The 15178-nt window shown below is 40.0% G+C and overlaps 4 protein-coding genes across 4 annotated transcripts; 2 read left to right on the top strand and 2 right to left on the bottom strand.

The window, feature by feature from the left end:
• The first annotated feature begins 2849 nt into the window (after positions 1–2849).
• On the top strand, positions 2850–3659 carry LOC130494986 (secreted RxLR effector protein 161-like). Its single transcript, XM_056985874.1, has one exon. It carries the CDS (start codon positions 2850–2852, stop codon positions 3657–3659), a length of 810 nt encoding a protein of 269 aa, XP_056841854.1.
• A 341-nt stretch (positions 3660–4000) lies between these two features.
• Positions 4001–7604, top strand: LOC108829710 (chaperonin CPN60, mitochondrial). Its single transcript, XM_018603313.2, has 17 exons — positions 4001–4191; positions 4340–4361; positions 4436–4567; positions 4648–4807; positions 4893–5164; positions 5247–5351; positions 5439–5525; positions 5640–5729; positions 5833–5913; positions 6004–6072; positions 6212–6289; positions 6413–6508; positions 6592–6691; positions 6774–6877; positions 6960–7065; positions 7158–7236; positions 7339–7604. The coding sequence occupies exons 1-17, from the start codon at positions 4154–4156 to the stop codon at positions 7451–7453; spliced, it is 1734 nt and encodes a 577-aa protein (XP_018458815.1). The 5' UTR covers positions 4001–4153; the 3' UTR covers positions 7454–7604.
• Positions 7605–9901: 2297 nt separating this feature from the next.
• LOC108829714 (glycine-rich protein 5) lies at positions 9902–10294 on the bottom strand. Its single transcript, XM_018603317.1, has one exon. It carries the CDS (start codon positions 10292–10294, stop codon positions 9902–9904), a length of 393 nt encoding a protein of 130 aa, XP_018458819.1.
• An 823-nt stretch (positions 10295–11117) lies between these two features.
• Positions 11118–12351, bottom strand: LOC108858839 (receptor-like kinase TMK2). Its single transcript, XM_056985873.1, has 2 exons — positions 12120–12351; positions 11118–11866 (listed from the first exon to the last, which is right to left on the bottom strand). Exons 1-2 carry the CDS (start codon positions 12349–12351, stop codon positions 11247–11249), a joined length of 852 nt encoding a protein of 283 aa, XP_056841853.1. The 3' UTR covers positions 11118–11246.
• Positions 12352–15178: the final 2827 nt, after the last annotated feature.

Here is a 15178-nt window from a genome sequence, read left to right as displayed (position 1 = left end):
ATATATATATATATATAATACATAATCGTAAAAAATAAAAGAAAAATATATATATATAAACCGATTATATACTAAAATAAATTCTTCAAGAATTATAAATATATATTAAGTATATTCGAAAAGAAAAAAAAATCAATATATATTTATACCATACATAAAAATTATTATTAATTATATGTATTGTCTTTTGAAGAATGAAAAGTGGAATGGACTCATTTGTGGTAGACAGTGGCACCAGCCATACCATCCTGAGAGACAAACGATACTTCATAAACCTGATTAATAAAACAGCCGACATCACAACCATAGCTGGTACAGCTAATCTAATCGAAGGCTGCGGCCAAGCATGCATTTTATTGCCTAATGGTACACATCTAGAGATAGATGATGCATTGTACTCACCTAGCTCTAATAGGAGCTTGTTAAGTTTCAAAGACATTAGACTCAATGGTTTTCATGTTGAAACCAAGGGTGAAGGAAATAAAGAATTTCTTCAGATTTATAATATCACCCAAGGCAATAAAAGAGTCCTTGAGACTATACCAGCATGTGGGACTGGACTTTACTATGTTAAGACTAGTCTGGTTGAGGCTAATGCCGTGATGAACAAAGAACTCAAAGAAGAGTTCACTCTTTGGCATGACAGGTTGGGTCACCCCGGATCAGTGATGATGAGAAAAATCATAACAAATTCAAATGGCCACAATTGGAAAAATAAAAGAGTTATTCCTAAATACCTCACATGTGAAGCATGTTCACAAGGGAAATTAATCACTAGGCCATCACCAGCCAAAGTGAATAAGGAAATGATAAATTTTCTGGAAAGAATACAAGTTGATATTTGTGGACCGATACACCCACCCTGTGGGACTTTCAGATATTTTATGGTCTTAATTGATGCATCTACAAGATGGTCACACGTTTGTCTCTTATCAACTCGTAATCTAGCACTTGCGAGGTTGCTAGCTCAGATCATAAGACTTAGAGCACACTTTCCAGATTTTCCTTTAAAGACTATACGTCTTGACAATGCTAGTGAATTCACTTCCCAAGCTTTTAATGACTATTGTATGTCCATGGGGGTAAGTGTGGAACATTCTGTAGCACATGTCCATACTCAGAACGGTCTGGCTGAATCTTTTATAAAAAGAATTCAGTGGATTGCCCGACCACTCTTAATGAATACCAAACTCCCAATATCAGCTTGGGGACATGCTGTGCTACATGCAGCCGAGTTAATTAGACTCAGGCCTTCAAGTGAGCATAAATACTCGCCATCCCAACTAATTACGGGTCATGAGCCAGATATTTCCCATCTAAGAGTTTTTGGATGTGCAGTCCAAGTGCCTATAGCACCACCACAGAGAACAAAGATGGGACCTCAAAGGAGGATGGGAGTATATGTTGGATACGATTCCCCCACTATTATTAAATACCTAGAGCCAACAACTGGTGATTTGTTTAAGGCCAGGTTTGCGGATTGTCATTTTGATGAATCTAAGTATCCAGCATTAGGGGGATATTTTGGTAAGCTGGAAAAAGATATAAAATGGAATCAAACATCCTTAACATGGCAAGATCCTCGGACTAGAGATTGTGATCTAGAAGTCCAGAAAATAATACATTTGCAAGAGCTAGCTAATAAATTGCCAGATTCCTTTGCTGACCCAAATAGAGTAACCAAGTCATATATACCAGCTGCCAATGCACCGATAAGACTTGATGTCCATGAGGGACATAATCAAGCTGCTACTACGTCTAAACCACAATTAAAACGTGGTAGACCATCAGGTTCCAAAGACAAAGAAGTTCGGAAAAGAAAAGGTGCAAAGAAATCCGAATCCTTTGAAACCCTAGACATGGAAAAGGGAACTCATGTACCATCAAAAGAAACTTGGGACGCCAAGGATCAAGGTACTGAGGTTCCTGACAATAATGAGATCTCAATAAATTATGTCATGTCTGGAAGGGAATGGAACAGAAAACATGTCGACATGGATGATATATTTGCATACAATGTAGCACTTGAATTGATGGAAAATGAGGATCTAGAACCCACATCTATATATGAATGCATGCAACGACCAGATTGGTTAAAATGGAAAGAAGCCATTAATGTGGAGTTAGAATCTTTGAAAAAGAGAGGTGTATTTGGACTGATCATCCGGACACCCCATGATATAAAACCAGTGGGATACAAATGGGTTTTTGTGAGAAAAAGAAATGAGAAAGGTGAAGTTGTGAGATACAAAGCACGACTTGTTGCACAAGGATTCTCACAAAGACCAGGAATAGATTATGAGGAAACTTATTCCCCTGTGGTGGATGCTACGACCTTGAGATTTTTAATAAGTCTGGCTATAAGAGAAGGTCTAGATATGCGGTTAATGGATGTTGTAACTGCCTACTTGTATGGTCCACTGGATAATGAGATATACATGAAAATTCCAGATGGTATTGAAATGAAAAACAAAGAGAGTTCTCGAGAACAACATTGTATCAAATTGAACAAGTCTCTTTATGGATTAAAGCAATCAGGTCGAATGTGGTATAATAGACTATCTGAGTATCTCCTGAAAGAAGGATACAAAAACGACCAGGTCTGCCCATGTATTTTCATAAAGAAGTTCAATAAGGGTTTTGTAATCATTGCAGTATATGTAGATGATTTAAATATCCTAGGAACATCTGGAGAAATTTCCCAAACTGTTGAATATCTCAAGAAAGAATTCGAGATGAAAGATCTCGGGAAAACAAAGTTTTGTTTGGGTTTACAATTTGAGTATGTAAAAGATGGAATCCTTGTGCATCAAGAAACATATACAGAAAAGATACTCAAGAAATTTAATATGGACAAATCTCACCCATTAAACAGTCCCATGGTCGTGAGAAGCCTTGGTCCGGACACGGATCCATTTGGTCCAAAGAGGGACGATGAAGAGATCCTTGGTCCAGAGGTGCCATATCTCAGTGCCATAGGAGCTCTGATGTACTTAGCTGGCCATACACGACCAGACATCAGTTTTGCTGTGAACTTACTATCTAGGTTCAGCTCATGTCCGACCCAAAGGCACTGGAATGGGATAAAACATGTACTTCGTTATTTACAAGGAACGAAGGATTTGGGTCTTATGTTTACTAACCAATCTAAGGAAGGTTTAGTTGGTTTTGCTGATGCAGGTTACCTATCTGATCCACATTTTGGTAGATCTCAGACTGGATATGTTTTTACACATGGAGGGACAGCAATATCATGGCGATCCATGAAGCAGACCATGGCGGCTACTTCCTCAAATCATGCAGAAATATTGGCGATGCATGAAGCTAGTCGAGAGAGTGTATGGTTGAGATCCATGACACAGCACATCAGTACCACCTGTGGTATAACCAAAGGAAAGGATCCACCTACCGTCCTATACGAAGATAACACAGCCTGCATTGCTCAGCTTAAAGATGGATACATCAAAGGAGACCGGACAAAGCACATTCTACCAAAGTTCTTCTTTACCCACGAGCTCCAGAAGGCAGGAGAGGTCCAAGTGTTACAAGTCAGTTCAAGTGAGAATTCAGCCGATCTCTTCACCAAGTCCTTAGCCACATCAGTATTCAAGAAGCTCGTGCACAAAATAGGCATGCGTCGACTGAAGGATCTTCAGTGATGCATTCATCATGGGGAGTTCATGTGTTGTACTCTTTTTCCTTATCCATGGTTTTGTCCCATTGGGTTTTCCTGGAAAGGTTTTAATGAGGCAACATCAAAAGCATGAATGAACCCTGAACCGGATGTGTCGATCAAGGGGGAGTGTTATATACTGATATTATGCTCGACATATCTTATTTGTACTTATCTTATTGTTGCCTCTTATACTTATCTTATTGAGAAGATAAGTACATGTATCAAGTATATATACTTGACACTTGATCAATAATAAGATGACGCTTTCCATAGTATCAAACAAAAACTTTTAAAAACGAAGTTAAACCCTAGAGGCCTAAAACCCTAAAAAGGGGGCCATTAAACAAGTAGTAGCAGCAGCTGCTTCTAGAGTCTTCTCCATCCGTTTTTTAAAACGCTTCTCTCCATCGATCTCCCTTACTCGTCCTCCCAGTTATCTCTCCCTTAGCTTCCTCATCTTCTTCCTTCTCAGCCACCATGTTTCGTTTCGTTTCAAGTCTCGCCTCCAAGGCTAGGTAACAACTCAACTCTCTTCCTCTTATTGATTTACATTTCTAATGAATCTGTGGATCTAAATCGATCTCTAGTCTCCTTAATTTCATATGGGTTCTTTAAATCTACTCACTTTCTGATGGGTTTGTTTATCTTGTTCTCTCTTCTCAGGATTGCAAGTAACACAAGACAGGTACTTCTTTTGCATTTGTCTTTAACTCGATCTGTCTTTGGGTCTTATTAGTAGTAACTTGATCTCGTACTCAGGTTTCCAGCAGGATGAGCTGGAGCAGGAACTATGCAGCGAAAGAGATTAAATTTGGGGTTGAAGCTCGTGCTTTGATGCTTAGAGGTGTTGAAGAGCTCGCTGATGCTGTTAGGGTCACTATGGGTCCCAAGGTACCTTTTTTCTTTCTATGCCCATTGGATTCATCTTAATGCTCTGAATCGTTGATGTGTAATCCTATTTAACTCTCAAGGGACGAACTGTCGTGATTGAGCAAAGTTGGGGAGCTCCTAAAGTGACTAAAGATGGTGTCACCGTTGCCAAGAGCATTGAGTTTAAGGATAAAGTGAAGAACGTTGGTGCCAGTCTTGTCAAGCAGGTTGCTAATGCTACTAATGATGTCGCTGGTGATGGTAAGATATATTGGAACGCTTATTTGATTTGATTCAGTTGTGGAAACTCTCTTATTTAGAACGCTTTCTAACTTGTCTTCCCCAGGTACTACATGTGCTACTGTGCTCACCAGGGCGATATTCACGGAAGGTTGCAAATCAGTTGCAGCGGGAATGAACGCCATGGACCTGAGGCGAGGTATTTCCATGGCGGTGGATGCTGTGGTGACTAACCTTAAAAGCAGAGCTAGGATGATCAGCACATCCGAGGAGATTGCTCAGGTAGGGACCATTTCTGCAAATGGAGAGAGGGAGATTGGTGAATTGATTGCAAAAGCTATGGAGAAGGTTGGGAAAGAAGGCGTAATCACAATCCAAGTGAGTGACTCTCACGGTGAAATGATTGCCTATGTTGCTGATTGATTGGTCAGACCACTTATGTTGGTAAGATGCTTTGCAGGATGGAAAGACATTGATCAACGAGTTGGAAGTTGTAGAAGGGATGAAGCTGGACAGAGGTTACACATCACCTTACTTTATCACCAACCAGAAAACCCAAAAATGTGTATGTTTCTTGCTCCCACTACCCAATCAAGCTACTTGATGCTTCAAATCGATTTTATAGTTTACAGAGTTGTGATTTGATATGTAGGAACTGGAAGAGCCTCTCATTCTTATCCATGAGAAGAAGATCTCCTCCATCAACTCTATAGTGAAAGTGTTGGAGTTGGCTATGAAGGTATGTATGATTTATATATCACTTGGTAGATTTGGAATCACTCTCTCTTGAAACTGATGTGTGTAATGTATCTAATGTGATTTGTCCATTTGTTGTCCAAATAAAACCTTATAGAGACAAAGACCACTCTTGATTGTTTCTGAAGATGTGGAGAGTGAAGCTCTTGCAACCCTTATCCTTAACAAGCTGCGTGCCGGAATCAAGGTCTGGAATTTGAACAACTAAAAGCCTATTTGTATCAGTGTTGTTTGCTGACGTGAAGTTGTGATTTTCTTTGGTTTCTGACTTGTAATTTGCCTTTGTATAGGTTTGTGCCATCAAGGCCCCAGGGTTTGGAGAGAACAGGAAGGCCAATTTGCAAGACCTTGCTGCCCTTACTGGTGGAGAGGTAAAGTTGCATTATGTGTCTGTCTTCTGAAATCTACAATGCAAAAGGATTGGCTAAAAGTCAGAAGATATTTTACTTGGATCGCTATAGGTTATCACGGATGAGCTTGGAATGAACCTAGAGAAAGTGGATTTGGGCATGCTAGGGACATGCAAAAGGGTAAGTCTCTGAGATCTTGATGGTGTATAGAGGGTAGCTCCTAGTATGAAGTCAGACTGATCCGACTATGGCGTTGCCAGCATATCCTTCCTGACAAAGACTTCTAAGTGTTGTTGACACTTGTGTGGCTATTTTGTAGGTTACTGTCTCCAAGGACGACACTGTTATTCTTGATGGGGCTGGCGACAAGACAGCCATTGAGGAAAGATGCGAGCAGGTAATTGTTAGCCTTGTGCCCTGATCAATTTAGTTGGTAGAGTTTAATATGCAAGAAAGTATTAAGTGCTAGGAAGATGTGAAAATAGCTATCACTCTAATTGCTTGGTATTGCAACAAACAGATTAGGTCAGCAATTGAACTGAGCACTTCAGATTATGACAAGGAGAAACTGCAAGAAAGGTTGGCTAAGCTCTCTGGAGGAGTTGCTGTTTTGAAGGTGATTACAATGTTATAATGTTGATGTATGTAGAAGTCTGAATTGCAAGTGTCTTGTTATAAATTCTGGATTTTTGGGTATAGATTGGGGGAGCAAGTGAAGCTGAGGTTGGTGAAAAGAAAGACAGAGTTACAGATGCTTTGAATGCCACCAAAGCAGCTGTTGAAGAGGGTATTTTACCAGGTATGTCTCCTCTAGTGAGGAACACTTTTTTCACATAAAGCTAAAAAGTTAACTGAGAAGAAACAAACCAAAAACATTGTAGGAGGAGGTGTGGCTCTTCTATACGCAGCGAGAGAGTTGGAGAAACTTCCAACAGCCAACTTCGACCAGAAGATTGGTGTGCAGATCATTCAGAACGCTTTGAAGGTAAGCAAAATTTTAAAACGAAAACCATATTTGATCTGCTGATGATTCTTAAGAAGAAGTCTAACGGATTCTTGTTGACCAGACACCTGTTCACACAATTGCTTCAAACGCTGGAGTCGAAGGTGCTGTTATCGTTGGAAAGCTCTTGGAGCAAGATAACACAGACCTCGGTTATGATGCTGCCAAAGGTAAGTTAACAATTCCCTTGTGACTTTCGATCTATCTGAAGGTTTGTCTTTAAAGCTAACTAACTCGGGAGAATTTTTTTTAAAAAAACTAGGTGAATATGTGGATATGGTGAAAGCTGGTATCATAGATCCTCTGAAAGTGATCAGGACGGCTCTGGTTGATGCTGCTAGGTAAATCAAAAGCTAAAGCTTGACAATACTCAATTTCTCATTTTTGATATTGGTCTTAAGCAAAGTCTGTTAAACATACTTGTTTGTGGTTGTCGTTGTTAGTGTGTCATCTCTGTTGACGACAACCGAAGCTGTAGTGGTGGATCTTCCCAAAGACGAAAGTGAGTCAGCAGGAGCTGGAGCAGGCATGGGTGGAATGGGAGGCATGGATTATTAATTACATTCACAAAAACTCTTTTGTCTTTTATTCACCAATCATCACCACCTTAACTTGAGAAAAGAGAGTATTCGTTTAGGAATCTTTTGTCCTTTGCCTGTGTTTTACGAAATAATAACAATTAAACAGGACATCATTGCCTGTTTAACTATGTGGACTGTTTATTAGTTTTGTCGCCTAATTTTAAAGTCACCCATAGAGCAGACACATCCACTTTCTTCTCGTTGATCAAAAATCATAATAGGACCTTACGGAAACACTTAGAATCAATGTGCAAATCCAATGTAAAAAGATCAGGGTAGTACCAGTTTTATTAGCCACCCACATCACCATCTTTGATGTAACACTGAGAGTTGTTATTTACTGATAGAACCATCCTGAAAACTAGGAAGGCAAACCCATGAATGTCAAAACTTTGTAACAACACAGACTTTGTCTGTTTTTTATCAAAAGCAATCCAGTAAATAATTTCTTGAAAGACGCACCAACTGATAGGGCGAGACCTGCTAAAGAAAGGCCTAGGCTGGGCTATTGGCTCGGGTAAAGATGTCAGTATCTGGTCTGATCCTTGGCTGTCCACCTCCGAGCCTTTGACTCCTATTGGCCCCCCGACTCTAGCCTCTCAATCCTGGTGTGTTAGTGATCTCATATTACCGGGAACTGATGATTGGAACGTGGCAGCGGTCAGGGAAACATTGCCGCAGTATGAGAGCGCCATTCGCAAGTTAATTCCAAGTGCTTTACAGGCGCCTGATGAATTAGTGTGGCTCCCTAATGCATCTGGGGAGTACACTACGAAGTCTGGATATGCAGTGGCAAAGCTGTACAATGGCACAACGGAAGATAGAGCTTTTAATTGGAAGAAATGCATCTGGCAGGTGGACACTTCCCCTAAGATCAAGCACTTTATGTGGAAAGCAAACAATGGCGCACTTCCAGTCGGCTCTGTTTTACAGACTCGTGGTTTAGCGACGGACATAGTGTGTAAGAGATGTGGAGCAAGGGAGACTGAGCTTCACGTGCTGCTTCAATGTCCGTTCGCCTCCAAAGTCTGGGATCTAGTGCCATGTATGTTCAAACCATCTGTAGAGAATACAGAGTCGATCTCTGCTCTGTTACAGCAATGTAGAAAGATGCTCTCCCTCCCTCCATCGGGGCTGGGTACCACTCCATTGTATCCATGGATTCTGTGGATCCTATGGACGAATAGGAATAAGTTGTGCTTTGAGGACAGAGCTTTTTCTGAACAGGACACCGTCCTTAAAGCTCTTCAAGATGCCCGAGCGTGGAAGGCTGCTCAATCAGTTGATAAAATGTCCTCCATACCACAGTGTGTGGTCCACCAAGCTTACTTACCTCCGACTAACTCTTTCACTTGGTGCTCCTTTTCGGATGCAGCTTGGAATGCTACAACAGGGGACTGCGGACTCGGATGGATTCTTCGGGATGCTGACGGTTCGGTGGCAGAAAGGTCCTCATCACACCGGCGTTATGTGCCTTCGGCTCTGGTGGCTGAGGCCTTGGCGGTCAAAGCGGCAATCACCGCTGCTATCTCTTCACATGTCAGTAGTATCCGCGTATGCTCTGACTCCAAAATCCTCATCTCACTTTTGAAAGCTCAAGGGAAAGATGTGGTATTGAAAGGCGTTCTCCACGACATCTCTGTTCTGGCTCGCTCTTTCTCTACTATCCAGTTTAGCTTTGTACCGCGTTTAGCGAATGTTGAGGCTGACTTGCTTGCTAAAGCAGCTCTCCTTTCTATTGTTTCCTTTGAGACCTTGTAGAACCCCCTTCTAAGTTTAATCTAAAGTTCTGTTTGCTCAAAAAAAAAAAAGATAGGATGAACTGCTGACAAAGGAAAAAAAAGATTGCATGAACCTATGTTCATGACTAAACATCAATAGTCTCCATGAAGCAGAGCTAAACTCATCATATATATTTCCGACCTTACAAATTTTTTCTCTCCGTCAGTTTGGTGTTCATGCTGATACAGTAACTTGTTATATGCAGCTAACGCTTCTCAGTAATAAGAAAACATTTTTCATATTAACTTCAACGTTAACCTTCATACCTTCATTTCTCGTTCTTGATATAAGTAACTAGTTTCTTGTGCTTATTGCTCAAGAACTAAATAAGATTACATATTTCTAATGACATTTTTGGTCCAAGTGAATATATTAGATGGTTTTATATTTTTCTAGATTTGCATATTATACACGTTTGGTCATCGTCACGTTACGTAATATATATGAACTAGAACACACCACACGATTTCTTATTAATAGAGGAAATTGATAAAGGAAAGGAAATAACTAGCAACACAACAACATCAACAACATAAAACAAGTGATGAGAAAATTCTGCAAAAGACAAGCACAATGATCCAAACTAGAACACAAAAGAAACCAAACACATTTTAAAGCTAGAGACCAATGATCTTAATCTCTCTCATGGAGACACAAAACCACCTCCTGAGCTCGGAATAGAACCGCCACCATTACCTCCAGCACCAGGAAAACCCATTGCACCGCCCAAACCACCAAACGCACCAGACCCACCAAGAAGCGGTGTCCCGGATGGAATCGGCAATGTCATACCGGTGCCACCACCTGGCATCCCCATGAATCCGCCTATTCCGGCAGCACCGCCGACAATGAAGTTCTTACTGTCGTCGAGAGGGACATTGACGGCGGGAGACTCAGCTTTGGTAGGAGAAGCAGCTCCTTGAAGAGGCATAGTCTGAGTCTGCTGCAGATTGCGAGCACTTGCGTGGACCAAAAGCAACGTAGCTGCAGAGACCAGAAGCACCAGATTGATGAGTGATGAGAAACTCTTGGCCATTTTGTTGTGGATTTGAAAAGAAAAAGAAGTTGAGATGTTCAGTGTTTAGTTTGATGGCATGTACGCTTGGAATGGGATGGTTTATATAGAGGAGGAAAGTGGCAGAGTACAGTTGAGGATAATAACTTGGATTTAATTAAGAGACGTAAATTAAAGAAAACGAAACAGTTTAATGACTGTCATCTTTTATTGGAACATGAAATGTTAATGTGCATGCATGGGCTTCGTATCTCGAGACTTTGATCCGCTCAGTTGGGTTGTATTCGTTAACGACTTGTTAAAAGCTAACGATAACATAATAACAACGGGGTTTTAATATGTTGAACAAATCACTTTTATTTGTTTGACTTTCACATTAATTGTGACTCTAATTAAAGCTTCTTCTTAAACCAAGTTCCAAAACGGTCTGTTTGAATAGCAGAGCCTGAGCCAATCAAAGTTCTTAGCCTGAGCCAATCAAAGTTCTTAGCCTGAGCTTATCGCTTTCAATTGCCAATGCCACATTGTATAAACTACTTACTATTAAACACTGGTCAACTTTTCACCATCTTCTTCCAAGACAAAAGGTGTATGAAAAAAAAACATACTAATATGAAATGTTAAAGGTGAAAGAAAATGCAGAAGAAGAAAAACGTGAAAATGTGTCCATTGTAACAAAAACTGTTACACAAAGAAACAATACATACATTATAACAAGAAAATAGAGATCAACAAAACTGTTATGCAGGATAACATTACCCGTAGCTCTTTAAAATGGTGAGTTTTATTCAGCAAAGTGAAATCATCGAGATCCAAGAGCCACAACACATATATATGACTTTTAGATTAAAACTAGTTTCATCCATCAATCTCAATCTGTATAGTCCTCCTCCATGCGTGAAGATTATGTTCAAACATTATTTTAATCTAGATTATATCTTACATGAAAAGACTTCATTCATGACAAACACTATCAGATGTGGTGGTTGACTTTCTTAGCCAGATAGAAAAGGACGCCTGCTCCTCCAATAAACAAGAAACCAAGAACCAAAATCCCAAAGAAAAATCCCACAACGCTCTCTAAAGGAACACGAACGATGCTCGCCATCACAATCCCTTGATTCCCGTCTGTGGCTAGAACCAGCGCCCCAAAACGTGAGATTTTCCCGTGTAGCTGGTTGTAGGAAACATCCAGGACCCTCAGTTTCATCTTGATCAGCTCGTGTGGAATGGTGCCAGTGAGAAGGTTATCGGACAGATCGATCCCGTGAAGTGACGTGAGATCGGCGAACCGTGGAGAGATGGTACCAGTCAGGTTCATGGACATGAGAAAGATATACTTGACTCCTTCCACGTCGCAGAGTATACCGAACCACTTGTCTTCACAAGGGTTGTTCCCTTTCCAAGTGTCAGCGAGTAACGGATGGTAGCCGAAATCACTCATTATCGCAAACAGAGTGCTGCTCTGTGAACTCGAAAGGGCCTTCGCCACAGAGAAAATGCAGAAGCACAAGACATAATAAAAGTACAAGCTCCTCATCAGTAATCCTGCACATAGTTGAATATAATAAGCATACAAATCAAATATAACATCTAACTAAAGCAGATATTAAAGATATGTATTCTATATCAGTTACCTATGTGTTCTCAATCTATATACAACAAGTATGGAGTTATTATGCAGTAAGTAAGACCTACCTATATAATACAAACCACCTTTTCTAATCATCCAACCGCCAAAAACAAGTGAAGATTAGAGTATTTGTCAACAACAAACAAAGCAGGATTATACGGTAATCATTTCGCCAGCTCAATCAAAAGCAAATACAATGGATCAGAAAACAACCTCGAGAACGAGTAGTAGAACGATTATAAGATGGAGACAGAGGCGGTGGTGGTGACACCGGAAGAAGAGACGGTAAATCGTTACAGTGAACTCCGATTGCATCAACTCGAGCTCTCTTAAAGAGCCGATCAGCTTCATTATGACCATCAATAGCAGTATTGTTTCCGTGGTGCGCTTGACACGGCGGGGGAGATTGATTATGCGGTGATCCTGGACGCCGTTGGTCATCCATTTGCGATCAGATCAGAACCCTAAATCGAAGATTTGATCAGAAACAGACAGAGAGAGAGAGAAGCAGAGTAGAGAGCAGCTTCGAGAATTGCTGAATAAAGAAAGAACATAGAGGGAAAATGTTTTAAACAAAAAACCTATATATATTCGAAAAAGGAAACCTCACCGGTGAGTGGGGTGACCTATAACTGTTATTCAGGCCCGGCCCATTAAACTCTTGATATTTTATGGTGGCTCACTAGCTGCTGATGTATGAAAGAAGATGGAGGTTTATATCCTCTTGTTAATAACTGATAAATTCGAAGGTAAAGTCTGATATCTCAATTTAGTATTCACTGCTGTAGAAGCATTTCTAACTTGTCACAAAACAGAATTGAGTTGAAACAAGATGGGGGTTATATATCCTCTTGTTACTAACAGATAAGTTCGAAGGCAAGGTCTATAATTTTCAGAAACTGGGAAGTGAAAATAACTATCACAAAATAGAATTGGAATGAAGCAGCAGTGCATGATGAAGACGCAATGGCCCTACGTACACCTAAGAGGAAGTATGCTGGTGTTTCACTACTGGGATGTAACGGCAATGAAGGGACCACTTGGCCTAACCAAGTGGTGCACATGAACTTCCTCTGTTACTAGATAGATTGTGACACTAGAAAAAGGAAAATGGAAAATGGGGTGAGAGAGGCTCGAACTCTCGACCTCAGGATTACTCAGATAGCTATGAGTAATAATTGTTGGAGCAAAAAGACATGACCAATCCAACCATTTTGAAAACAGTGGGGGGGGGGGGATGAAAAAGAAAAGCACAACAAAGAAAGAACTAAAGATATGGTGCAAATCAGCTCCTACAACTCTCGGTGTTGAAGTTATCAACAAAAGATGATGTATTGTTAAAATAAATTTATAGGGTCAAAAGAAGATTCACCCTGTCAAGACGTGATCGAGACAGAGGCTAAGTTATACATCTCAAAGATATTAATATGTAAATGTTATATAGCTTGAGCGTTATAAGTTTAGCTTGAGCGTTATAAGTTTTTTTTCTTGTGTGCACATTACCTGATTACCATCTAACCATTTCTTTATCATCCCATAAGATATGCTCTCATGTTGTGGAAGATGATATGAAATCATTTTGTGAGAGAGATTTATGTTGTACTGAAAAATATCTCAAGTCTTGTTTTTATTTGATTTAGTAGTACTGTAGTAGTAATAACATGATTGATGAGGAGAACAATTTGTGTGTTGTTACTCTTGTCTCTCACTAAACTCCATTGGCTAAAAGAAAAGCCACGTCAGAAAACACAATGACAACACACCTACCTACATACACCTTTCACAGCGTTCAATCTCGACCCTTGACTGTTGAAGATTTCGATATTTTACTTTTGGAAACCGGTTTCCTTATTAGATCATCAAAAAATATAATTTAAGATATTATATCCACGTCATCATAAAAGGTCTGAACACCACTCGAGAAAAGTCATCAATTAAAAAGAGTACAAAAGGAAGAGAATCGTGTCTGTGTGTCTCTCTTCTCTAGAGGATCTTAATTCTTCTTCTTCTGCAGAGATGTACACTTCTACGATCTATCTTTTACTGATTCGAGATTCGTTTTTTTTTTCTTTCATTTCGTTCACATAGGTGTGATTGATTGATCATCGTTTGTGTTTTTATTTTTTTCAGTTTGGATTTGTGATTCTGCACGATCATGGGGAGGAAGATGCTTGATGATGGAGAGGTTGACAAGGCGGTGGGGGCGGAGGAGACTCACTATGATTTTGATTTGTTTGTAATAGGCGCAGGGAGCGGCGGGGTTCGTGCAGCTAGGTTTTCCGCTAATCATGGCGCTAAGGTCATTTTCAATAGTAACACTGATAACATTTTTCTTTTGATGTTGTTGTTGTCAACAATAATCCCTAATTATATTTTGATATGGATGTTGTTGTAAATTAATAGGTTGGTATCTGTGAGCTTCCCTTTCACCCTATTAGCTCTGAGGAGATTGGTGGTGTTGGTGGAACGTAAGTGACATTTGCTGCTATTCACTTCTTCTTGTTTATTTTATTTTTTTGTCATAAAGATGACATCCTTTGAATCTTTATACAATATGTAATTGTGCGCTTGTCTATGTTTCACACTTTTGCTGTGAATTTCAGGTGTGTTATTCGTGGCTGTGTTCCCAAAAAGATTCTTGTCTATGGTGCTACTTATGGTGGTGAACTTGAGGTATTAAAAATATCCGATTTTTTTTTCTTTTTCTTTTTTTTTTTGGCTCCTTTTGTCCTCTTCATTTCAATGCATTTCTTTTAGCTGCAAGAGAAACGTTCTTGCCCGAAACATTATGTGCAGACTTGTTTTGCTGTTTCCAAGTTATCTTTTGGGCTATTATATATTGGTTTGTTGATGACATATGTTTGTGGTTATTATATTCTATCAGGATGCTAAAAACTATGGGTGGGAAATCAATGAGAATGTGGACTTCACCTGGAAGAAGCTTCTGCAAAAGAAGGTAAGGCCACCGGAATTGCTACACTGTCTTATGTATTCTAATGTATTCATTTCATTATGCACTTGCACTAGGGGCGGGCGAGTGACTTTTAGGGTTAACTTTTCTGGATGGATTGGTGGTAACAGCAGTATTAACCTCTCTTTATTTGTTGCAGACTGATGAGATATTGAGGCTGAACAATATTTACAAGCGGTTGTTGTCGAATGCTGCTGTGAAGTTGTATGAAGGTGAAGGAAGAATCGTTGGTCCCAACGAAGTTGAGGTGAGACAGATCGATGGTACCAAAATTAGTTACACCGCCAAGCACATTTTGATT

This window comes from Raphanus sativus, chromosome 5, assembly GCF_000801105.2.
Source record: "Raphanus sativus cultivar WK10039 chromosome 5, ASM80110v3, whole genome shotgun sequence".
NCBI lineage: Eukaryota > Viridiplantae > Streptophyta > Magnoliopsida > Brassicales > Brassicaceae > Raphanus > Raphanus sativus.
This window is presented reverse-complemented; position numbering and strand designations above follow the sequence as displayed.